Source organism: Octodon degus, unplaced genomic scaffold (genome assembly GCF_000260255.1).
Source record: "Octodon degus isolate 3935 unplaced genomic scaffold, OctDeg1.0 scaffold00098, whole genome shotgun sequence".
Taxonomy (NCBI): domain Eukaryota; kingdom Metazoa; phylum Chordata; class Mammalia; order Rodentia; family Octodontidae; genus Octodon; species Octodon degus.
This window is the reverse complement of record NW_004524674.1, coordinates 8,031,403-8,055,783: the sequence shown is the minus strand read 5'-3', so window position 1 is coordinate 8,055,783 and position 24,381 is coordinate 8,031,403. Positions and strand designations below refer to the sequence as shown.

General features: G+C 46.3%; 1 protein-coding gene across 6 annotated transcripts in view; it reads right to left on the bottom strand.

Annotated features, from left to right (window-relative positions):
* Window positions 1-396: 396 nt before the first annotated feature.
* Window positions 397-24,381, bottom strand: part of Tnc (tenascin C) — a 91,868-nt gene continuing 67,883 nt past the window's right edge. For 5 of the 6 annotated variants that reach the window (XM_023723281.1, XM_023723284.1, XM_023723285.1 and 2 more), the window contains 11 exons: window positions 20,191-20,313; window positions 18,796-18,939; window positions 16,628-16,747; window positions 14,508-14,651; window positions 13,648-13,778; window positions 10,342-10,474; window positions 8,718-8,869; window positions 7,871-7,967; window positions 6,514-6,675; window positions 3,653-3,816; window positions 402-1,102 (listed from right to left, as the gene is read on the bottom strand). In XM_023723281.1, coding sequence (XP_023579049.1) covers window positions 992-1,102; window positions 3,653-3,816; window positions 6,514-6,675; window positions 7,871-7,967; window positions 8,718-8,869; window positions 10,342-10,474; window positions 13,648-13,778; window positions 14,508-14,651; window positions 16,628-16,747; window positions 18,796-18,939; window positions 20,191-20,313 — 1,481 coding nt within the window. In that variant the 3' untranslated portion in view covers window positions 402-991. Of the gene's footprint in view, window positions 1,103-3,652; window positions 3,817-6,513; window positions 6,676-7,870; window positions 7,968-8,717; window positions 8,870-10,341; window positions 10,475-13,647; window positions 13,779-14,507; window positions 14,652-16,627; window positions 16,748-18,795; window positions 18,940-20,190; window positions 20,314-24,381 lie in introns of all 6 variants that reach the window. The other variant, XM_004638464.3, reaches the window with a different exon arrangement.

The following is a 24,381-nucleotide window of genomic DNA, read 5'->3' as shown; positions in this document are numbered from 1 at the left end:
GACTCTAGTGATCCTCCTGTTTTCAGCCTTCCAAGTGCTGGGATTGCAGGTGTGCACCACCACGCCCAGTCTCAGTTACTCTGTCAGTGCGCCCCGGGGACAGGGCTGGCACGGCATGCTGGGTATTGAACCCCAGTCCCTGTGTCTGCCTAAGCAGGTGCTTTAATCCACTGGGCTATCTGGCCTGCCCAAGAAGCTAAATTTTAATTTGCTACTTTTTCCATTTTTGTTCAACTTTGTTCAAAAAGGTGCATTTTCCCCTCTGAACCTTTGTCTCTCTTTTCTTCTTCCCTCCCCACTTTTCCTTTTCTTTCCTTTCTAACAGCCTTCCCTTTGTTCACTGGCTTTAGTGGAATTCAGACTAGAAAAAGTAAGGCAAAATAACAGTCGAACTCGAAAGTACTTGTGGTTTTATTAAAAAAAATACAGTCAGGTACAGTCCAGATGTGTTTGGGAAAAGAACAACTCTTTAAAAATCCTTAGTTTTCATCCTCTTCCTCATTATTATATTAATAATATTAATCATCTCCTTGGAAGGGAAACAGTATTGCTTTTCTGTCTTCAGTTGTACGAAATGTAAAAAACGGGGGTCAAATTCCAACAACACACATTTTATCTTTACTAACAAAAATAATGACAATTAATTATATAGCTTTGTTTAAAATACAGCTGGTTCTAGAACAAACTACCACTGTCTTCCCCTCTCCCCTTCCCAGAGCCACCCAAGAGAAGTAAAATCGATTGTGCTGTAGTCACTGGAAGGACTTTGCTGAGTCAAAGGACAAAGCAGAAGCCTGCTGCAGCGTGCGGTCTTCGGTGGGCATGAAGTGGCGCAGAGTGGGTGCTGCCGGGGCCTCTCGGCAGGGGCGGGCCTTGACGCTCGCCCAGTGCCCAGGTGTGGCCGGATGGTGGGCTGGGTGTACTGATACTTTGGTAAAATCCTTTCCTTTCTCTGGGCCCTCTCGTTCTCTCACCCGGGTGTCCCTGGAGTTTATGCCCGTTTGCGTCTGCTTTCTAGATTTCTGAAGTTGCTGGGTCTTAGCTTCATCTCGGCGAACTGGATCGAATATTCATGGCCCTTCCAGTGGAACCAGTTAACTCCCTGTAAGAAAGAAAAGACCCCCGAGTTGGTTTCCATTAAGCAAGGTGGGCGCTAGTCCTCACTGTTTAGTTGTTCAAACAAGAGGAGCTGTGCTCCAGCTTATGCATGGGGTATGACTCGGCGGCTCCTCCGGCCTGCCGGTTGATCTGTGCTGCGGAACTTCCCAGGGGGCTCGCTCGACGCCTTACCGCTGGGCAGAAGTCAGCTGAGTCTGCGTTGAGCTCTCGGCTGCCGTATTGAAACAAAGTGGCAGCAGATAAGCTTGGCTTTCTTAGGACAGGTTTCTGCAGAAGTTCGGGTCCTGACTGGAGATTACAGAGGTGAGTAGCTAAGTGTAGGGTGTGAACGTTGGTACGGATTAGCAGGGCAATCAGAGGTGGAACACAAGCTTTGCAATGTAACCAGCAGGATGCGAATATGCCCAGTGCTTGTGTCCGACAGGCGCTATCACGGTGCTGGGCATTTTGGAGGGGGCTTGGCAAATGCTATTTCTTTAATCTCCAAAAGGGAGAGCGAGCCTTGAAATTCTGCCTCAGACCTTTTTTTTTTTTTTTTTTTTTTTTTTAAACAAGAAAAGACTACAGGCTTCCTGGTTCCATGTGTAGCTCTGTAGAAGGGTCTGCAGATGGCACAGACTGCCCAGCAGGGGCACGTGGTCCTCAGCCAGTGTGGGGGAAGATGAAGGGGGAATTGTCGCCCCCACACTGCTGCCCCCTCTCCCAGCAGGGACTCCTCTTCCCTGTAGCAGTACAGAACCTATCCATTCAGAAGGTACTGGACAGTGAAGTGAGGGGAAAGTAGAGACACATTGCTTGGTTCTTTTGGCATTCACTGGCCTGTGAGTCTGCCAGGTAACTGAGGTCCAGGAAAAGCTGGTTCATTTCATGAGCAAATGCACTTGCAATCACTCAGTTACAGTGAGGCAGTGCAGCCCACCTGCTTGGACCGCATGCTGCTTCCTCTGCGCTCGCTCTTTCTGCTCATAAGCCTTCAGGTTGGGAGGCCAAGCCCCCTCATACTTAGGTGGAGACTGAAGCCAGTGGGGGAAGTGACATTACCGAGATCACACAGCAGACGGAGCCCAGCCAGAGCAGGGCTGAGCTCTTGGGAGTGCTGTGTGGCCTCCTATGTTATCTCTTTCTTCTGAAATTGGATGGAAGGATGGAAAAAGAGGACTTATGTTTGACATGAAGCCTTTTGCTTGGTGTGATTTGTTTTCAGAAAAGTCTTTGTGTTATACTTGTTAAGAGACAGGACAATAAAGGGGATAGAGTAGCATCATGCTCAGGGTGGAAATGGTATTGGGGCAGTGCACTAAGATGGAGAGAACCAGGCCATGGGTTCTTAGTCTCCTTCAGTAGTGTTCTCAGCACCATGGCCCGAAACGCCAGGTCCTGATACCCTCACAGAATGAAGCTGGTGTACACACAAGATTGAGAAGGGGAGAGTTCTGAAAAGCTTTGTCAAGGTCAGATGCACAAGCAAGGTCAAGGCTGTTGTCTGCTGGTAGTGTCTCTAGGCGTAGTCCCAGGTATCAGAATTGCTAGCAATGGAGTGTAGCAGTTCCCAACCCCACTGCATGGCAGGAAGCCCCTGTGGGCCCACCAAGAAAATAATGTCCCCAAGTCAACAGCCAAAGAAGCACAAAACACAAAAGCGGAGCTGCTGTACTGCTGCCAGAGTCATCAAATACCAATCCCTTGGGTTGCGATGTGGGACTTTGGCCACTGCAGCTTTACAAAGCCCCTGGGATTCCAGTGAGAAGATCTGGCTAGAACCTTCAAGGTCCAGGGACCAGAGTGGGGTGGCACTGGGGGAGCACATGTCCCTTGTCTCGGATGTGTATGAGGCTCTGAGCAGAGCCAGGGCAGGAGCTGGCCATGCCTAATGTGCTGATCCCACTCAGCAATACTCACTTCCCAGGCACAGGCTGGTGCAGGCAGCAGGTAGTAGCCCATAGTAAGGGAGACTGCTGGGGTCGTGCAGCTCCTCTGTTTCTAAAGGGGACGTCAAAAACCCACTTCTGTGATTGCAAGGTGGCGCTAGAGTTGTACGTGGTGCAACATTGGGGCTTGGAAGTGGGGAAGTTTATGTCTGCCTCCAAACTCATTCAGAGACCTCAGGCAAGTTAGTTTTCTCTGACCCTTGGCGCTATCATAAAATAATGGGATTTAAGGTCTGTGACTTCATCCTAAGGCATTCTTTGGGTGCTGGGGCCCTCAACTCTGCTTTACCTATCCGGCCTCCATTTTGATCAGCTTTACTTTTGAAGTTCACACAGAGGGTGTATCTAAGGACAGCTTTCTAAGCCTAGAATCCTTCTGACCAATGGTTCTCCTTGCAATCTTCAAGGGTTAATGTGAACTGTTCCTATTTTTAGCTGACCTGTCTGTCATTAAGATTTCTTGTGGTGCTGAAGAAAAAACATGTTGCAGCACCTTTGCAGTTGCAGCCTCTCATGTCTACCAGCATGGGGCACTGAGGTGTCTTTCCCGCTCCTCACCCAGTGCCCCAAGCCCTACCTGCACTGGGTCCTCACAGTCTACCCACCTGACTGTGGTTGTTGTCCCCATATCTCCCCATCAGGTTGACACGGTGACAGTTCTTGTACCAGAAAGCACCTTTGTAGGACAGGGCACAGTTGGTGATGGCTGAGTCTGTGTCCTTGTCGTAGGTGGAGAAGGATCGGCCATTGTGGTAGGCCATGGAGTCACCTGAGGGGAAGAGAGGAAGAGGAAAATGAAGGCCCAGCCTTGATCTCAGCTGGAGCTTCCTCTGGGCTGTGAAGGGCAGAACCAGAGGTGACGCTGTGGGGTCTTGGCATGAGATGGCCTGGAGCTCCAGAGTCAAAGTCATGATGAAGGTGGGACTGGCGGGACATGAGTGTACCCCCAGGGCTCCTTTCTGCCAGCGGCGGCATAGTAGGTAGGAAGAATGTGGTAGGTGACTGGAGCATCCAGTTTCGAGTCCCACCTCACCGTCTAGCTGTGACTGTGTGTGAATCGGCCTTCTTGCACCCTCTGTGCTCTCATCTGGCAAATGGGGCCGACATACTGATCCCCTCTGCGCCACAGTGTTGTGTGACAGTGACTTACTCTCTGATCCCCTCTATGTCACAGTACTGTGTGGCAGTGGAGATAAAAGTATTCCCTCAGTAGGTAGAGAGGCATGCAGGGAGGTATTTACGAGTGTTATGTTTATGATTTTTTGCATTCCTTTTACAAAAAAGAGCCCAGAGAATAAGATGAGAGGTTTACAGTTAGCAGTAACATGTGCTAGTTCCACATGTAGAACCAGTGAAGCCCTTCAGGTGTTAGATGGAGCCAAAGCATCTGTGTCACATGGTTATTTTTCAAGATGTTTATCTGACTAATGCTGTCTGATTCTCGTACAAGAAGACCATTTCATGTAAGTTTACTTGGGAATGTAATTTGTAATTTAATGCATGGACCTTCGGAAGCCATTGGGTGCCTTTTCTTTCTGCTGTGCACAGAAATTTCAAGGGGGGAACATTCTACACTGACATTGGCAGCAAGGTGTCAGCCAGGCTCGTGCGGCTTGTTAACCGAGGGTGGTACCCAGAGCATGAAGACTCCAGGTAGTAGCAGGATGCTCTTCTGTGAGGACCCCGCTGCTAGCAAAGCAAAGCGAAATACAGCCTTTCAAGGGCTGTCACATTAAAGGGGAACATGGTGCAGTCCCTCATGGGAAGTGCAGGGAAGAACAGAGGCCACATTCTTGCTGCTCAGTAGATTTTTTTTTGCGTGTAACATTATCCTTCTTGCCAGAAGCCGTCACAACCAGAGGTATTTATTGTCAGGCAATAAGATGTCAGCATTCTTTGAGGCATGCAAGAGCTCAAACAAGTTTCACTCTGGCTGTTCTTCTTCATTCCCACCAAACTGCCATCTTGAAAGAGCTGTGTGCCTCCTTAGACTGACAGAGCTTTTGGCAGCCCTTTATCTGCAGACTTTCTCCTTTCTGGCTATTTTCTTTCAGGGCTCAGGGGACTGGAAATGTGCCATAGCATCTGTCTCTTTGTTTTCATAAGCATGAAAGAAGCCACCCAAAGTGGGCTTGGCTTTGCACAGGGTGGTCTGTTCTCTCAGTCTGATCCCTCCTCGATAAGAAAACCACTGGCTATGCTTCTCAGCAGCCGCTTGCCGCCTGTTGTAACTCCTGCTTCTTGGGCAAGCCACTGAGCCCTTCAGAGCCCGTTTCCTCATATTTATAACCGCATCTTCCTGAAAGATTTGTGTGAGGGCTAAATGAGGATAAAGCAAGCAATACGTCTGCGAAAGACAAAGCTGCCCGCAGACCTTAGTACATATTGTTTCCTTATTTATTTCTCTCCTAATGTGCAGCCAGAAAACCGAACAAAGGCCGTATCAAGTCAAAGAAATTTTCAGAGCTAGAACTGAGACTAGGACCCACACATGGAATGAAAAGGCCACTGGAGAGGCAGTGTGGTAGGCATGCAGGCGGAGGCCGGATGACCATGTGGCAGGAACACCTTAGAAGGCCAGCTAGCACTTAGGTGGTAGAGCAGATTGTTTGTTACTCAAACTGCAGTCCAAGGACCAGCAACATCGAGGCTGTTGATATCACCAGGAAGCTTGTACGAAAGGTGTTCTCAGTCCAGCTTGGACTTCCTGTGTCAGCATCTATGGATTAGCAGTGTCCTCAGGGGATCTTCTACCCACAGTGACAAAGTGCTGGGACTGAGAGTTTTGGGTAACCATTTTTCTATCAGTTTGTAGTGATAGTTACAGCTGATGGCTAGACATGGATGAGAAAAATATATGTGGAATGATCAAAAGTACTATGTTTCAAGTAAAAAACTATTACAATGAAATTGTCATTAATTTAGGGTTAGGGTTAGGGTTGTCACTAATCCTGCCCAAAATACCACATACTATCTCTCACTTTGAACATGCTTATCCCATCCATCTTGGCCATGGGTATGTTACTGTAATAAGTTTAAAAACTTTTCTCAACATGAGCTATACTTTTCAATTGCCCATTTTGTCTTCTGAACAAGGAGTTATAAATCAATCCTGGTCATTCAAATCGCCATGTTTCAGGGACCAAATATTTTCCAGTGTAGTTTCTCTGGATTAGAATTTGACCTAATACTTATTCAAGTATTGGTTGTTTGAGTAAATGGAGGAAGGATTGTTTGTTAAAGGAGTAAAAGGAAGGAAGGAAAGAAGGAAGGATGGAAGGAGGGAGGGAGGGAAGGAAGGAGGGAAGGAAGAAAAGAAGGAAGGAGGGAAGGAAGGAAGGAAAGAAGGAAAAAAGGAAGGAGGGAAGGAAGGAGGGAGGGAGGGAAGGAAAGAAGGAAAGAAGGAAGGAAAGAAGGAAGGAAGGAAGGAAGGAAGGAAGGAAGGCAGGAAGTGGCTGTCCCGTACCTGCTGTCCCACTGTACCCTTCCACCTTCAGCCTGTATCGAGTCTTGGCATCTCCCACATGGAACTTGTCATAAACAGCGTAGGCTGTCTCTCCATGGTCTTGCAGGTCCACACGGAGCTCGTACTGTCCTTGGGCTGTGATTTTGCTTAGGTTGTCCAGCCCTGTGGAGCATAGGAAAGGGTTGCATAAGAAGCGCAGAGATGAGCGAGGCCATCATCGTCTGTTCTACATGGTAAAAGCATCAGCTGGATTCACTTGAAAGAAGATGCATCTCCCAGACATGCTGGGAACTTGTGCTGCTTGTACATCACTGGGCAAGATGTATGGTGTTTCTGAGCCTCAGGTGAAATCAGGTTACCATCATTGCCCTTCTAGCCTCCGACTCCATTGTGAAAATCAGAGACAGTAAAGATGAAAGCACCCTTTAAATTCTGAAAATCAGAGCCAGCCAGATAGCTTTAAAGTGCCTGCTTAGGCAGACACAGGGATGACGGTTTGATCCCTGGCATGCAGTGCTGGCTGGCTCCTGGGCCATGCTGAGACAGTGATTGACACTGGATGTAGTGGCCCACACTTGTAATTGCAGTGCTTGGGAGGCTGAAAACAGGAGAATCACTACAAGTCCAATCTAAATCTCAATACCTAATAAATAAATAAGTAAATAAATAAATTGTGAAAAATCTTTACACAGATTTTTTTTTTTTGGCGGAACTGGGGATTGAACTCAGGCCCTTGCGCTTGCCAGGGAAGCACTTATTCCACTGAGCCACCTCCCCATCCCTTTACACAGATTTTTACAGCCTATAAGACAACAGGCTCAGGCCGTGGTGTATAGAACAGTGCTCTGTGCCAGCAGGTTGCTAGGACATGTGAGTGGCCTGGATGGATGGATGATGGCACGTTAGCACTGATCTGGGAGATTGCTAAATCGCAGCTCAGTGGCTCAGTGGGTAGACCACCAGGGGCAAGGCCCTCAGCCTTTAAGGATCAGCTTCCTCCTGTGTGTGAGGGGAACTTCACACCCTGCAGGGGTGCTCAGAGGGCTAGGAGTGGTGGTTCTGAAGGACCCATCTCATAACTGGAGCACAAAAGGAGCTCAGCATTGCCAGTGAATACAACGCTGTAAGGCCAGGCTAATTCATCAGGCTGATTGTTTGCCTTCAGGTTTCTATTTTAAGCCACCTAAAGCTTTAAATACTCTCTTGTATTGGGATTCAGATAGTCTGGCATATCACCAAGCTCCTGGTAGCAGAGCTCCTCTCTTCTAATCCATTCCTCTCTCTTTAGGCTACTGTGCATAGAACAAAGGCCAGAGGAGATGGGCATTTTGGACACAAGCATTCAAGGCTTCCTTACCAAGCCAGAATTCTTCTCTGCGGTCCCCAAATCCAGCAGCATAGGCCTTCCAGTTTCGATAGAAGTCCTCGTGCCCGTTTTTGCGTCTCAGGAACACCTACAAGCACAAGCAATGCATCTGGCTGTGCCCGAGCTTGAGAAAAAGACAGGGCTTCTTGCTCAGGGGAAGAAACATCAGAGCAGGGAGGAGCTCCCAGCCTTGCTCTGCCCATTGCTCGCTTTCCACGTGACTTCGGGCAGGTCACCTCCTCTCCCTGACACTGAGCCATGCACCGTGCACTCATCTGAGAAGTGGTGTCTGAAAATATTACCCAGCCTCAGGTGATAATGATGTGTCAGTACAGGATCTTCATTTTTAACAAATGCATCACATTTGTAGAATTTTGATAATGAGGGACACTGTGTGGATTGGACATATGGGAATTCTACTTTCCTATTCATTTTCTTGTATACCTAAAATTTATCTAAAAATAAAGTTTATTACTGCCCAGCACATATGGCAATGGAGTTTAAATAGTTCCTGCTAAACCCTCAGAAAGTGCCTGGCAGAGAGTGAAGGTTTGGTCACCACTAATGACTAATTGGTTTGATGACCACTGCCCTTTATACAGAGCTGTTTTGGGAGGATTGGATGAGGTTCATTTGAAGGGAATTACTTCTCATGTTATTTTTCAACCCACAGCTTGTTTCCATTTCCTTGCTTAAAGAGGTCATTCCCAAGTTTCTCTGTATGACAGGGCCTGTCTCATGCAGGCCAGTGTCAGAGTGGACAACCAGGAGGACACTCCTTCCCCTGGTGTGCCCACTCTCCATGTCTGACAATTCTGGAATCCATCCTGATACTCACGATCCAGCCGCCCCCATCAGAGGTCATGTCACAGAAGACTTCCAGAGCCTGGGCCTTGTCATTGTTCAGATAAATGGTGTAGAGGCCAGAGGTCGTGTCTCCATTCAGCATTGCTTGGGAGCAATCCCTGGGGAATGGGTACAGGAGCCCAACTGCAGGGAAAGGAGAATTAGTGGCTCTCAGAGCTGATGGACCAGGCTAGGAGCTTTCAAAGCGCAGTTCAACTGTTTACTGGCTTGAGGCTTATGGGGCAAGCAAAGTCCTGCCTGCTTAGTCCCTCACACTGATGGACCCTGCGAGCGATATGGGCTGCTGTAAAGGTGACATCAGGGACATCCAGTGCTGGCTGCATTTCTAGTACCCAGTGGGTGGGTCTCTGTGGAGCAGAGCATTCTACTGGGGTACAGCCTGCTGGAAACCATGACAAAAGCTTGGTGCTCTGAGCTCCCCAGATAAATGCGTTTCAAACTGAAGTATGGATCTATCTCAGGCTTTTCAGAGAATTGCAAGATAAGAGCCCAAGGCCAGAGGCAGCCACTTGCTTACTGTGTGACACTGGAGGAGCCACTTGACTGTTCATCACCTGGGAATCTTGGCTAACACAGCAATCCTTGGGGAAATTTTCAAGTGTAGTGAAATGATACAGAAATTTTAAAAAATTGACCAAAATGGAAAATTTGGGGGCCATACTTAACAGGTATCCAGAGAACTGGTAGTCATAGCAATTGTTCATTTTCACCTGACAATACCTCCTCACTCTACTTTACCTACATGAGCTGTTTTCTTGTTTATTTCACAGCAGTGGTCAAAAGGGCACACTTGTAGTACATGTTCCCTACAATTTGGAAGAAAGGAACCACTTTCCTTGGCAGACATGTCAGAATGATTGTTGAGGAAGGTGTGAAGGGCCGGAGGCAGCTCCAGACCACGCTGCCCCTACTCATGAACAGATGCGGTTTCTCATAGGTGTAGCAGAACAGTCATTGACCACTTATAGGAGATGCCCCATGTGGGTGCAGGGGAGCCTCCCAAACCCTGAAACACTGGATCCCAACTCCTGAGAGTTCATCTTGATCAGATCATTTGGTCTCTGGAAGCCTCCATTTCCCCACTAAGAAATCAGGCACAATAATCATTATTCACTGTGCCAGGGTGGTGGTAGGACATTTGTTATTTGAACATGGAATGGTTGTGCAAACCCTGCTGTGCTGAAGGAGAAGGGAGGAGATGCTGAGGATGTATTGAGCCTGGCAATATAAGGGTCACATGCACCCAGGAGCTCAAATACAGCACCTCATTAGCCCTTATTAGGCTCTTGTGAGAAAAGGATGTGGACTAGTCCTGTTGTACAAATGAAGAAACTGAGGCTTACAGATCTTTGCTCAGTCTGTTACAGAGAAGAGGACTGAATCCAGATGGAGCCCCACCCTGCTTTTCCTTTCCTCTCACCACGTTGCCCGAATCCTCCTGCACCCACTGTCCTCAGGGCTCCAAGAGTGGCAGGGAGCTGACACTTCAGAGACTTATTTAGAAAATATAACGTAGAAGGCAAAGAGGAAGTAGAGGTTTGATTTAGCCTCATGAAGCTAGACCTTAAGCCCTGCCACTCCCTGGACCTCCTTACTCGTGGTGAAGACAGTCTGGATCAGCTTGCTCCTCAGGGGCCCCCTCAGTGCCTGGATTCTGGCTGTGTAGTGGGTGGATGGGCTCAGGTCTGCCAGGCTGTAGGAGGTGGTGTCGGGACCCATGATGACTTCCTAAGAGCAAAAGAAAATATACAACAGTTTGACCATGCATCTTCTCAGGGCATATGTAGATGGTGCATTCATTTGTTCATTTAATAAGAAGTTAACAAACCACTGAGTCTGAGCCAGACTGTATGCATGCCTGGACTACCAAAGATAGGGCAGTGTGGTGTAAGCAGAGGCCCTGGGGCCAGAAGGGGCAGAGTAAGTGGAGATAAAGAAGACGCAATCCTCTAATTTAAGTGCAGTTGGTTTCAGATGGAGAAGCAATAGAAAAGATAGGAAAAGACAAGATTATGAAGGACCTTAAATATCAAGCCATAAAATTGGAAGCTTATCATTATTAAGAATGGGAAGGTCTGGAAGGTTTTTGAATAGGTGACAATGTAAACCCAGCTCTGCTTTAAAAAAAATTAAATTGGTAGCAAGATGAATAGCACAAGGGGCAAAGGGTTTTGTGACCAGTCAGCTCAGGGGTCCCTAAGCATGGCTCTTTATCACAACCCTCTTGGGAAACTTTGAAACACTATGATGTTGAGGCTTCATCCCAGACTAACTGAACCATCTTGGACAGAAGCGGGGCCTGACTAGGTGCATATGTATTTGTTTAGTCTTTTGAGACAGGGTCTCACTATGCAGTTCAGGCTGGCCTTGAACTCACCTGGTAGCCCCCACTGGTCTTGAACTCACAATTATCATCCCGCCTCAGCCTCCCGAGTGCTGAGTTTATGAGTGTTCACCACCCCTACCTCGTAGGTGCATATTTAACATATTTTAAAAGCTCTCCTGAGGATTCTGATGCAAAGTCAGGATGAGGAACCTCTTCAATCAGGAGATGATTACAATACTTCAATTAATGAGTCATGGGGAAGGCTGAGCTGACCCAGAGTGACTTTTCCAGAACAGATCTCTCCAGTAGAGAGAGACAGGGGACCCACCTAAGTATCTGGCTGGTCCTTGGACTGCTGTCTGGAGGAAAGGATCAGTTTCAGTTAGTTTTCAAGCCCTTCCCCTTGCTGCTAATACTTCTTGTGTAGATGTTATTGATGTGTGAGATTGGAATCCGACCAAACACTCCAGCTCCCTATTACACAAAGCGTGACTGCTGGGCGTAGGCAGAATTGGGAGTTGGTCTAAAGGCCCCTAGAAGGTTTCCTGCCTCCTGGACTATGTTATCCTGGCTTCTAATGGTGAAGCAGTTCCAGAGAAGCTAAGAGACTTGCTCTCATTCTATAATTTGTTGGTGGCACAGGATGGTCTTGTATCTTGGTCTCCCAGCTCCTTATGATGAGGGATTCTTCACTACCGGGTTGATTTTCCTGAGTGAGAAATCTACAGCTGGGGATGGGACATGCAAGAAAAGTAAAGCAGGATGAGTTCCATTTGATCCCAGTGACCTTTGTGCTCCTCTCAGGTCAGGTCTCTGGGGCGAGATCAATTGTTAGTACAAAGCTGGGCTCTCACTGCAGTACTCCAGGATACAGTTACCTATCAGCTTTCTAGGCTGCTAAGCGAAGTTGTCTTCTTGACACCAAGGATAGCCTGGGATGAGACTCACAACTGAGGCACACACAGTCCTCCAAGCCTAAGTGCAAGGGGACCAGAGGCATCTGTAAGTGGATGTGTGAAGGTTGATACCAAGAGGACAAGGGACCCCTTCAGGTCAGGTTGCACTGGGGTAGCAAATTGCATGGCAATGACAGGAATGCCCATGACAGTGACCAGAAACATGCTTCCACTTTTGCTTACACATGACATATTGGATGTGCACATTTACATCTTCTTGTTCCTGATGTTTACTAAAGTGAGAGTAGAGAAATGTAGGGTGTGAATACACAAAGTTGAGGGGACTGAGATAGTGACAGACAGGTTTGTCACATCAATAGAATCGTGGTAGATGCCACTTGAGTGGTGGAGCAACCCCTGAGGAGCCAGATAACAACAGCTGGGGGCTACCTAGTGAGAGTGAGCAGAGCTAGCCCAGCCTGCCTGCTGTCTACCATGCTCATGATGGATGCATACAAAATCAAAGATGCCTTTGATGGCAATGTGGCCCATGGCTAAACTAAGTGAGGTTTGGTGCATTTAAGAGCTTTGTATAGGAAAAAGATTCTCAGATCTCCCCATCTACTTCTGGTCCAGATGGAAGGTAGGTGTTCATTATTTGGAGAGACTAAGAAAGACAGGGGGGCTTGGAATTCAAGTCTACTGGGTTCAGCTGCTAGGTTCAAGCTGGGTGTTACGCTGCCCAGGCTTTGTGATGCTGGTATTTGAGAGGCTCTAACAAAATTGCAAGGCATTTACTGATCTCTCTAGAGTGGATCCCACAATTGGCGAGCCCTGCTGGGCAGGTGGAATTCCAAATCTGTTCTTTCACTCTTTGGTCAAATGGTAAAGGATAAACTAGGATTAATAGATGCTAGTTGGAGTTTCCACTTGAAAAGGAGAGACCAAAACAAAACAATAAAACAGAAAAGAGAAACTGAAAAAATGCCATTCTAGAATGAAATGCCAATAATGTATTTTAGAGATAAAAAGAAAATGATACATGAAATGCAAATAAGATGCTAGAAAAAGATGAATGTACAGAAATAAGTAGAAGATTTTGGAGATACAAAGTAAGATAACCAAAATGAAAAATCCAATAATGTGTGGAAGGTAAGCTTTCAAATATCTTTTTAGTTTTCTGAGGGTCTAAAGTTATTGAAAATTAAAAAGTAAAGGAAAAGCAAGTAAAAAGAAGAAGCTCATGGGGGAGAGAATATAAGTACATCGGACATCGACAGTATTTACAGTCACTGTGGCAAAGACTTGGTGAAATATGTTGTAACACACCATGTAAGGTGTCATGTATGACATAGTATGTAGGCCACATGTGCAGAAAGCTCATGGCCTTTGTTTAGTTTAACTCTAATGAACAAGGGGTCTAGCTCCCACAGTATACCCAAGTCTTCTAAGTAGTGGTTCTTGAAGCTGCAGGCTATAGACCCAGGAGCTGGTTAAAGTGAGAAAGACTATAGTGTATACAACTCAAAGGCTCAGCACTGCATCCGGTCCCTACTAAATTTTGTTTAAACTCTACTACACTGTTCTGGAGAAATAGCACTGGGTGATCCTTCCCTCCTTTGGAGGTCACACAGGTGTTTCATCCAGCAGTGGGGAGTTGTTTATGTACTTTATGATACCTTGAGTGTACCGTCTAGAGATTCGTAAACCAGAAGGTAGCCAGTGACTGATGCCCGTGGAGGGTGCCAGGTGAGGAGGGCAGTTTCAGATTGAACCTCGGTAGCAGTCAAATCTCTTGGAGCATCCAGGTCTGGAGAAGACAGTAAACATCAATAAGTCAGCAAGCATAGGTCAGACAGAATTGGGGGGAGGATGCGTCAGTCCCTTCCATTCCACCAACTGGTGTGATCTTGGGCAAGAGAAAGTTGAACTTGGGCTCTTTGAAGGCAGATTCTCCATGGTTCATCTCTTCCTAAAGGCTGGATTTCCATGAGTCCAGCACAGTTCTGGTTGGCTTTGGGGAGATTTTGTGGAGAAAGGTACGGCTATGGTGATCATTACCAAGGTGACCACTAAACCACCTTGATTATAAATAAGAGGACAGATGAGGGCTACTAACACCATTCTCCCCCATGGGAGGATGTTCTCTCTGATTGCTGTCATTTGTTAAAAAAAATCTCAATGCATAAAACCCCACTGAGATATCTAGAAAAAGTTGCCTGAAAAAAAATCTTCCTTTTCAAATACAGTTCCCTGCCTGGAACACGGATCATTAAATGTTAGGTTTAGGGCCAAAGAGAACTGTTTAACCACTTAAAAATCTCTCCTCTTCAAATCTTTTCCTTGTCTGTTGGGAGAACAAGGTCATTTCAGTTGAAGAGGAAATGGTGGGTGTCTTTGGGTCCTGAGTAGACACTGGTGACTCAGCAGGAGTTGATGTCATTGAACTGCAAGGGGCTGCCCCTTCTGTCCTTCAGATGCAGGCTCTTGGGGGGCACATATTAGGGGGGACAGCTTTCAGCTCTCTATGTCTTTATACCTGTTGTGAACCTGGTAGTGATGCTGGAGCTCTTCTGGGGTCCTTTCTCTGCGAAGATTCTCAGTGTGTATTCTGTGGCAGGCTCGAGGTCAGTAAGAGCATACTCCACTGTGTTCCCGGACACTGTGCGTGTAATTTCTGGCACTAAACATAAAGCACACATACCACGGCTATTACCGACTGCTGTCCAAGCCATCAGTGGACTTGGCAAACAGTGTATATCCCTCCTCCTAACACTTTCAATGACCCTGCAGAGAAGCCTGGTTGATTTCTGAAATGACTCAGACCCTTTTCTCTCTCTTCAGTACTCACCTCATATACAAAGGATCAGTCCTACAGGACTGGATTTTCCAGGCACTGAATCAGAAGGAATAGGAACTGGGGGTTCAGAAGATGTCTTTCTACATGGTGTCCTGACTGGAACAACTTTGTTATTGAGACAAAGTACTGATCTAGCCGAGGGTTGCAGATAACCCTCCCAAGCCTCAGACTCCTTACATTTAATTTGTCTTATGCTTCCCCCAATTCGTGTCTGCATCTATCTAAATTACCATATGTTATCAAATTAAGTATCACAAAATCCTTCAGGCTGAGCATCACAATAGTGATAAATTTCCCAGAACCTGGTACAGCCTCTTGGGCCCACTAGGATCAGTCATGTCCACTGGTAGAAAGTAAGCAACTATGCCTTAGTGAGTGTGTTTATTTTCTAGTCACAGGTGACAAACCATCCAGGCTCATCAAGATTAAAACGGCTTCCCAAGTGTAGAGCTTTTAGTGCTAAAACTGGAAAAACCCCTAGCAAATTGGAACAAGTTGGTGTCATGGCTTGGTTCTTAAATGTTCCTCCAAATCTCCTGTGTGGAAGACTTGGTACCCAGCTCATGGGAATGCTAGGAGTGTTGGAGACTTTACATGATGGGAACTAGGTGAAGAAAGCAGTCAAGGCTAGTAGTTGGGGTGTGTCCTCGGGACTGTGTTAGGATGCTTGCTCTCCATCTCACTCTCTCTTTGCTTCCAGGTTACCTTGAGGTAAGCAGCAGTACAGACCCAGTGACCACAGATCGACAAGTCTGAGCCAGAATAAACCTTTGTCCTCTATTTAATTTGGTTCCCAGGTATTTGTCACAGCAATGGAAAGCTGACTGACACAGTGGTTGCCTTATCTCATCATCTGCAGGCTCCCTTCCTCCCTCCTGGCCCAGGCCTTTCCTTACTTGAGTCCACAATTTCCCTGATTATCATGAACTATCTCCTGATTTACTTTAGGCGACATTGTCTTGTCTGTCTCAGGAAACTTTCCTTGTAGGGATGAGAATTAAAGAGTGAAAAGAATAAATCAAAATTTCCCTGTCCTAACCTCATCTCAACTCTGTTATTACAAAGAAAAATTAGGTCCGTACCAAGGCTCAACCAAAATTGTCATAGACCCCAGGAAAACACTATGATGTCATCTCACGTTGTCACTGAAAACAAGGTACAGTCATAAAACACAAGACCTACATATTCTTGGATATTAAAACAACAAAATTCTTTCCACTGTAGCTCATTATAAAGCTATGGACAGGTTCTTTGAAAAGGTCTCTCTTTTCCTCCTCTCTCTTATTTGTACTGTGTTTTACTTTCCTGTGCCTGTAGCTGGCAGGTGCTCTAAGCAAGTGTTTAACTTGCCAGCTGGGTAAAAGAACACTGGTGGTTGCAAACACAAAGAAAACTAATTTTAGGTTTTTCAATGAAGTTTGCTTCCGCTGGCCCCACTGGTGACTTCTGAGGAGCCAGCACCCCTAGAACCACCTGATGTCATCTAATGGATTCCTCCTTTATGAGAGCCATTCCCTAGCAAGGGAATTTCATACTGCCAGGCAGAGGAACTACTAGGACAGGACAAAAGAGCTTGGAAAGCATGCAGGGTGAGAGATATGTCTCTTAGTTTTTTGCACAGCCTAAAATACTCTGTTAAGGTTGCAAGTGATAATCACAGGAACAGTGCTAACCTTTGTACGTGCCCATGCATTTTGTCATCCAGTGTCCAAAATGTGGCACAAACAAGGGGGAATGGAAAAGGTTAGCAGTGAGACCCACACCCCTTGGGGTGAGCAGAATGCTGGGCTCCACTTTACCTCTCTCCCCTGTGTAGGAGATGATGTAGCTGTCCACAGGGGCTATGGCTGGCTGCCACATGGCCAAGGCTTCAGAGTCTGTGATGTTGGCTGTCACCAGGCTGGATGGGCCGTCCAGGGCTGTAAAGAAAGGTAGTGGGAGAGGAGCTGATCATGCCGTCTACACTCCTGATGAGAGTTGAAGCTGTCAGGTGTCTGAGACGGTTCTGAGTCCTGAGCCTAGCTTTGAATCAGGCCTCTCTCTCATGTTGCCTACGTTCCTCTGAGTCCATTTTCTCACTCTAAAATGAGTATGACGATTCTGCCCAAGTTTTCCTGAGTGTTATTAGGATTTTCACATATTATGGATGGAAATGTGCTGTGTAAAGTGAAAAACTGAACACTTAAGCAAGAGTGTAATCAGAGTTCATGCCCCACATGTGTAGAAGAGACTTACACAGACAGGGGACCCTTGCAGAGCTGAGAGTGCGTGAGGTTCTTTGGGGCTGTGATGATCTCTCTTGTTAGGTGTCTTGCATGTACTTGGAGCCAGGCTCCAGAGGCTAATGGCCATGGGTTTTGCTGTGGCTTCCTTGTCTAGTGCCGTGTACCCTCAGGAAGGTCATTTTTTTTCCTTTGACCTTATTTTCTTCAGTGGTCAAAATGAGTCTGTAGTAAGCATTAACTGGATAGTGTGTGTGAAACCTGACAGGGAAAGCACTCTTGAACCAGGTCATTATTCATACTTCTCCTAAGGTTCTTTGAAGTCTTAAGTGTGATTTTCAAGCACTGTGAACTGAGGAAGCATACTGAAGCGGCACTTATCCCTATCTTTTTAAAACTAGCCACTTCCAATTCCCAGCATCCCTTTCTAGGAAGCAACCTGAATATGGCTACTTCCCTTCTGCCTTCGCACTTCCTACTCAATTGCCTCGTAGCAGCCCTGGAGGTCGAGGGCCACCATCACCAGGGACCTGAGGCTCAGGAGATGACTTAACTGGGTTGGGCAGAGCATGTGGGGAGCTCCCACTGCCCACTCTGAGATCCTTCCTGTCCCATCACAGACATACCGAATCCACTTTAATTGGGGATGGCAATGGAGACTTGGGAAGAAACACACCCAGCGTTTGTGATCTGTTGCTGCAGGGAACCCATGAATGAAAGATTTCTTTAGAAGAATAAGGGCCTGTGTGGTAGGTTGGACAGGATTCTGGCTTCAAATGGGATATTTTAATTGTGTATTATCAACTCTTTTAGGCAATTAGGATATTTTTAACATTTCCTATGAGACTCATTCTTTGGATCTTTAATGGATTGGACTGGATAATTGCTCATATCTCAAAGGATAAATTGTGTAGAGACATGGCTGTCTGAAGAGAAAATTTCCACTTTATTATCCTTCAATGAGATTCATTATTTGATGCTTTAACAGCTTACTGAACAAGTCAGGTCTCAAACAGGGAAATAATTCCCTATTTTAGAAGAACACAGGGGTAGCAGGCAGAATGACCTGTGCTCATATTTGGTTCCAGCATTAGGTAAGTACGAATAGTGGAGCTTAGTAATTTTCCCAAGTCTCAGTTGTTTCCTCTGTAAAATGGGAATCACAGTAATCATAGGGATTACATGAAAAGCACAGCAGCAGTGCCTGGAATGCGGGAGCTGCCAAATAGGGAGTAGCTGCGTAACAGCTATTAGGGTTGTGGGTCTGTGTGGAGCACCTGCTTGGAAAGTCCTCACTGTGGCCCAGGCGCTGGAGGAAGCAAGGAGGTGGCGGGCAATCTTGCACAGCCACTCACGTGTATAGATTCCTACGGCACTCTCTGAGGAGGGAGAATTGAATTCAGTTTACAGAGAATGAAGCTGGAAGTAAAGGAATTCTCAGATGGCTTAGAAAGCTCGTTGACCCACAGTGGGGATTTCAACCCAGGTCAGTGTGAGACTCATTTGAAGCAGTAGGGTTCCCATGGTAGTCCAGGAAGCAGAGGCCCTAGGAGGTTAAGAAGTCTAAGGTCCTTCAGCTCATCGGAGACCAGGGATAGGCTAGGATGAAAACTTTTGGCACTCAAAATCCAATTCACTTTCCACCGGATTTCATAAATAAATTTCACTCCTTGCTGCTGCTGCAATGAAAAACAAAAGAGCAGGAACAAAGGATCTCTGCAAAACCAGGCCCCCGCTCAACGCACCTGTGGTGAACGAGCCTGACACTGGCTCGCTTTCCTCGAAGCCCTTCATGGCCATGACGCTGACGAGGTAGTCCACCCCCGGGATGAGCTGCACCAGCCTGGCCTCCGTGGTGGCCCCATCAACTGTCACCATGGAGGGCATCCCTGGAACACAGAGAAGGCAGTGTCGGTGATAGCCCATCTCATCAGGGCTTGTTTATGGGGTCCCAAGGATGGGTGTGTCTCACTTAGAAATGAAATTACATCTTTCACCAGTGCTATTTCCTTGACTTTTTTTTTTTTTTTTTCATTTTATCCAACTCTCTGGCATGAGGAAAAAGGCCTTACTTTTTGTATAATGCTTTTTCCACTGGTGCAGATGCCAAAAACCAAGCCAGGAGAGGAAAAAAAAATGAAATCACAACATACTAAAAACAGCAAGTTTCCATTCGGTAGAGAGCTGGCATGTTGTGCAAATTTTATTTCCTTTATTATTTTTCCCCCACAAAATATAAGTAAAGCCCCACTATATAATGGGCATTGGAATGACTTATCCATTATCTTTTTTTTTTTTTTTTTTTTTTTGGTGGAACCAGGGATTGAGCTCAGGCCTTTGCGCTTGCCAGGGAAGTGCTTATTCCACTGAGCCATCTCCCAGGCCCCTTATCCAGTATCTTGGTGTAGGGCTATGCAGACTTTCTTACTAGCAGAAAATCTATTTCTAGTAAAAAGATGATCACAGTCAAGTTTGCTGCCTTTATATTTCTAGCAGTTCCAGAATTTGTACATCTTAGACGTTCAGGGGTGGCGAAGAACTGCTGCCTTGGCTGGCCAGACTCTCCCTGGAGCTGCATCAGCATCCTTGTCATCAACTCTCCTCTCCATACACCTCAAATGACCAAGGGCTTACTCCCCCCTAGGAGGGCTTCAGACAGGTTTCACTGTGCTTTTTCCCTGAGGTCTCGATCACAGCCTGTGCCCTGACCTACAATCCACAACGCTGCTGAGGCTCCAGCTCTCCATTCTAGAAGGAGACAGACAGATTTTGGTATCTGAGATCAAAATCTCATACATAGCCAAGAATAGCTTTTAAGATCCATGAGCTCAGGGAACAAAGGATGCTGTATATAGAATCTTTTCTAATTGTGTTTAAAAAAACACTCAGGATGAATTTCTCATAGGACTTTAACATTTCAATGCTGGAAAGGCTCTGCATAAAATGTCCCTTCTCAAGGACAATTCTTTCAAGGATCTACAGGACTTTGCGAACAGGATTTCTTCTGATGGTCTCCAAAATAAGGGAGTAGTGTTGTTTTAGCCCTGCTGTTTGGGGGTAACCAGGGCCTCTCTTATTCCATAACAGAACACTCAAGGACCCCAATTCCTCCCTCCACTCCACAACCCTGAGTCTCCTACCTCCGCTGATAGGTACATAAGTGACCCGGAAGCTCTCCACCTGGGCAGAGGGTGCCTTCCAGCTGACGGTGGCTGTGTTCTCAGTGATGTCTGAGAAGATAAGTTCCTTTGGAGATCCCATGGCTGTCAAGGAGAAAACACAAGAGAAACCCAGATATGGTTAACTATCTTTTCCATCAGTGTTTTTTTCCTGGATCCTGCATCCATGAAAATTTAGTGCCTAGAGTCAATGTCTGAGCCAAGCCTTTAGGATAGAGGAGGCGAGACCTGTGGCCAAGCAGTGATCCTTTCATTCCAGGTACTGGGCACAGGGCTGTTGTGCAGTCATTTGATTCCACTAAGGGGAGTGTTCTCACCTCAGTTGGCTTCTAAGGAAGCAAGAGAGAGTGGTTTCACAGATCTGAATGTGTTCCCTTTTTAGTTTGATTTTGATTTGAGCACTTTTTCAAATCTCTGCATTCTAGCTCCTTTCACTAAACAATGCCAAGACTTGACAAATGCACCGTTACTATGCAGTCCAGAAGGTGTAATCCTCACACAGAAACCCCTGGAAGAAAACGTGATTATGGACCTTGAACAGAAAGCCCAGGTGAGGCTATGTTCTTCAGCTAACACTCTTGGGATGGGACCTTTCTAGGTCATGGGACAGGGCAGCTGAGCCACATACATCCTGGGCTTGTGGAAGTGCACACAGACACTGACCATGACAACTCACTGCTGGGACCGAAAGGAAGCCAACAGCCAGGGAGCGACCAGAGGCCACTCCCCAAAGTGAACCCCCACTGAGCACTGGGTCTACCTGCAAGGAAACTCACGGGATCTTTCTGCTCCTGATGTTTCCTACTCCAAGCCACTTTCCTCATGTTTTTTTCTGTGTATTTTGGCTAAGCCTACTGCCCACTGCAGTCACCCATGTTTAGACAGGGAATTCAGGAAACTATTTTCATGCTCTAAGACAGCTCATTTCCTCACCTAGTCCTTTCTTCAACCCGCATTGGTCATTAAGTTAGGAAACGCACAGAAATTTAGGGACAGCACTTTTTTCTCCTCCTGCCCATTTGTCTCTTTCCCCTCATCCAAGGCATTTATGTTCTCCTACAGCTTTCTTCTTTGACCTGTGGACCACTCCCAGACTCTGGCTGCCTGTTTTTTTTTTTTCTCCTTTTGTCTATGGAAAGTTCTGGAAACCGCAAGGTCTCAGGAGCCTGCAAGATCTTGATGGTCCGAATACCACTGGGAGGCTGGGCAGCCTGGGGCAAGTCTCTTCACTTCTGTGAACTTTAGTCACTCTATCTGTCCACTGGGGAAACAGCAGTGCTCACCCACAGGAATGTTTTGAGGATTAGCACAGATAATGGCATGGCGTCTGGCACATACAACGCAGCAAACACAAGTGCTCTCTTTCTTTATTTTCTTTTTCATGTGGCCTTTTGTCTGTGGGCATCCCTGGATTTTAAGGTACACTTTGGAAAGATCTAGCTGGTTCGAGCTCTGTAAAAACCCCATGAGGTCCATAAAGTCAGGCCCATAGGATCCCCCTTTGTCTGCCTGGTTTACTCTGACTTTTGCTCTGCCTCAAAATCTTGCTGGTGTAGGTCTTGGAACATTTTACAAGTTGTGTCTTTTTTCTCTGGTCCTTGATTTTCTTACTTAGAAGATGATGATCATAACTTTCCTTTCTTCTACATCCTAAGAACTCGTGGCTCCATCCACCACCCACTTGAGGGATTTGCATGGTAAAAGGGGAAGTAGGGAGAAGACTCTGTAGACCTAAAGAAAAAGTATTATGGTAGAAATCCAGCAAGAGTGGAGCTTCCCTTGTGATTTTAGCTTGTTTCCTTTTGCCATGAATGGTTCCTTTAAGCTTCCAGCCCTACAGCAGATGGCAGTGGAAATACCTGAATCACATGCATTGAGAAGTCGGGGAGACCCAAGTCATGCTTCTCGTGTCTTCCAAAGGATTCTATTTTTTAACTTTCACTAGGGAAATATCTGGAATTACTAAAACCTTTCAAGAAAGTTAAAAGGGACATCTATCTTCTCTCTATAAATTTACCACCCCAAATCTATAGCAAATGCTTTTCATTATAAGGCAATTAAAAAATTTTTTAAAACTTCCCCTCTCAGCATAGTTTTATTTAACATGTAATGGGTGTTAGTTCCTGTGCTGAATTCAGCATTGGATGCTATACAGTATGATTTAAAGAAGGAATTCTGATATGAACTACCTTGGTTGTGGCTTTTATCCTGGCACTACTATCTACAAAAGCTGCAACTTACTGGGTCTCAGTTTTCACATATGTTAAATGTATTTAATGTGGCATCCCCTTTGTCTACCTGAGTCTTGAAGATTCAAGGAGATCCCTGGCTGCATGAGGTACAACAAAGTACGCACTCGTCATTGGTGGCATCATTTTTATGGTACATTGAAGAAGGTACAGATCTGAACCAGCTCTGTTGAGCACTAAGAGTCTGGGTCCTATGGAAGGGAGGATTGCCAAGCAGCTGTTTCAGCAGACTTACTGCCCTAGGCCCCAGGACAATGTGATATAACTCTGGGGCATGGCTTCAAGTTCAACTGGACTGGATCAGCACTGAAAGCTGAGAGAGTGGGGCAGAGTGGGAGAGCGGGCTTCTTCTGGGATGGAGGAGAAGAGGTGCTAACTACCCCACTGGCCTTAGGGCTGGGAGAGAGTTCTGGAATGTTTATGCAGAGGGGGTGGTGGTGGTGGCATGGGGAACAGGACAGAACAGTTCTGAGTCGTCACTTAGGGCTATAGAAGGCTCCAGAAGAAGAATGTGAGATCATCTTACCCAGCTGCCAGGATTTCTCTCTTATTTCCTGCAGACTCTATTGGCCCTGAAGACAGTGCCCAGAGATCGGTTGGCATTGAACTCCATGCAGGAGACAGGATCTTCTCTTTAAGGGAGACCAAGACTATTGAAGGGAGGTGGGTCTAACCACAAAGGGGGAGGAGGCCACTGTAAGCTCAGGAATGGCAGACAAAAGCAATGACACCAGTGATAGCCCAGGCGCCTGTCAGGAAGAAGAAGGCTAAATGGGCCATGTATATAGGGTCGTCTCCAAGCACTATTAATAAGCAGAAAACACACATAATGTGCATGCGTGTACACACACACACACACACATACAGAGAGAGAGAGAGAGCGAGAGAGCGAGAGAGCGAGAGAGCGAGAGAGCGAGAGCGAGAGAGAGAGAGAGAGAGAGAGAGAGAGAGAGAGAGAAAGAATGAGAATATGTTGAACACTGTGTTCTTCAAAAAAGTAAAAAGGAATTAAACTTAGGTTGGGTTTTATCTATTTCTGGAGGAACAAGAGGTGATGGTGTTAATTGCCTCTAGTTAGAGCCATTGGGTACAGCAACACAGCTAAATAGAGACTCAAGTGTGCATCATTTTTTTAACTTCTGATTATTGGACCAAGGGGCCCATTAAAAGTGAAATTTACATTAACTCCACAAACATAGCAATACTAATACTGTTACTATGGACAGGGACATTCTGTTAGATGCTCGATAAGCATGATCATATTTTAACTTCATGGCTGATACTGAGTTCAATTCTGTTTTTCATGAGGAAATTTAAGTTCAGAGAGGAGAAAAGAATTCCTTAAGAGCTGGCCAGAGGGATACTGACGTATTCACCAGTTTGCCCAGAGCCTGCTGGTTAACTAACCACTAGGATACACTCTTTCGTCTACTGCTCTAGGTGTTCAGCATGGACAGGTTGTGCTTGGAAGAAATGCTTTTTAAGAAGGAGTTGCAGCATCTCTTTGTCAGAAGGAAGAGAGACAGAGGACCACAGTGGTGGGGGAGAGATGGGAGAGGACAGGTGAAAGAATGAACAGACAGGAAGGAACATTCAGAGCTGCTGAGGTGAGCGTGGATGCTAGACATCCGCTATACTGAAGTGTTTCCCCTGCCCTTTCCCGGTCCTGGAGCACGGGAGTGCAGATGCACATGGGTCCATGAACAGCATACACATACACAGCTCTCTCTCTCTCTCTCTCTCTCTCTCTCTCTCTCTCTCTCTCTCTCTGCCTCTCTCTGTCTCTCTGTGTGTCTCTGTCTCTGTCATTGTCTTTTTCTCTCTTTTCTGTTTGTCTCTCTCTGTCTCTCTCTCTGTCTCTTTCTCTCTCTCTCTGTGTCTCTGTCTCTCTCTGTCTCTCTCT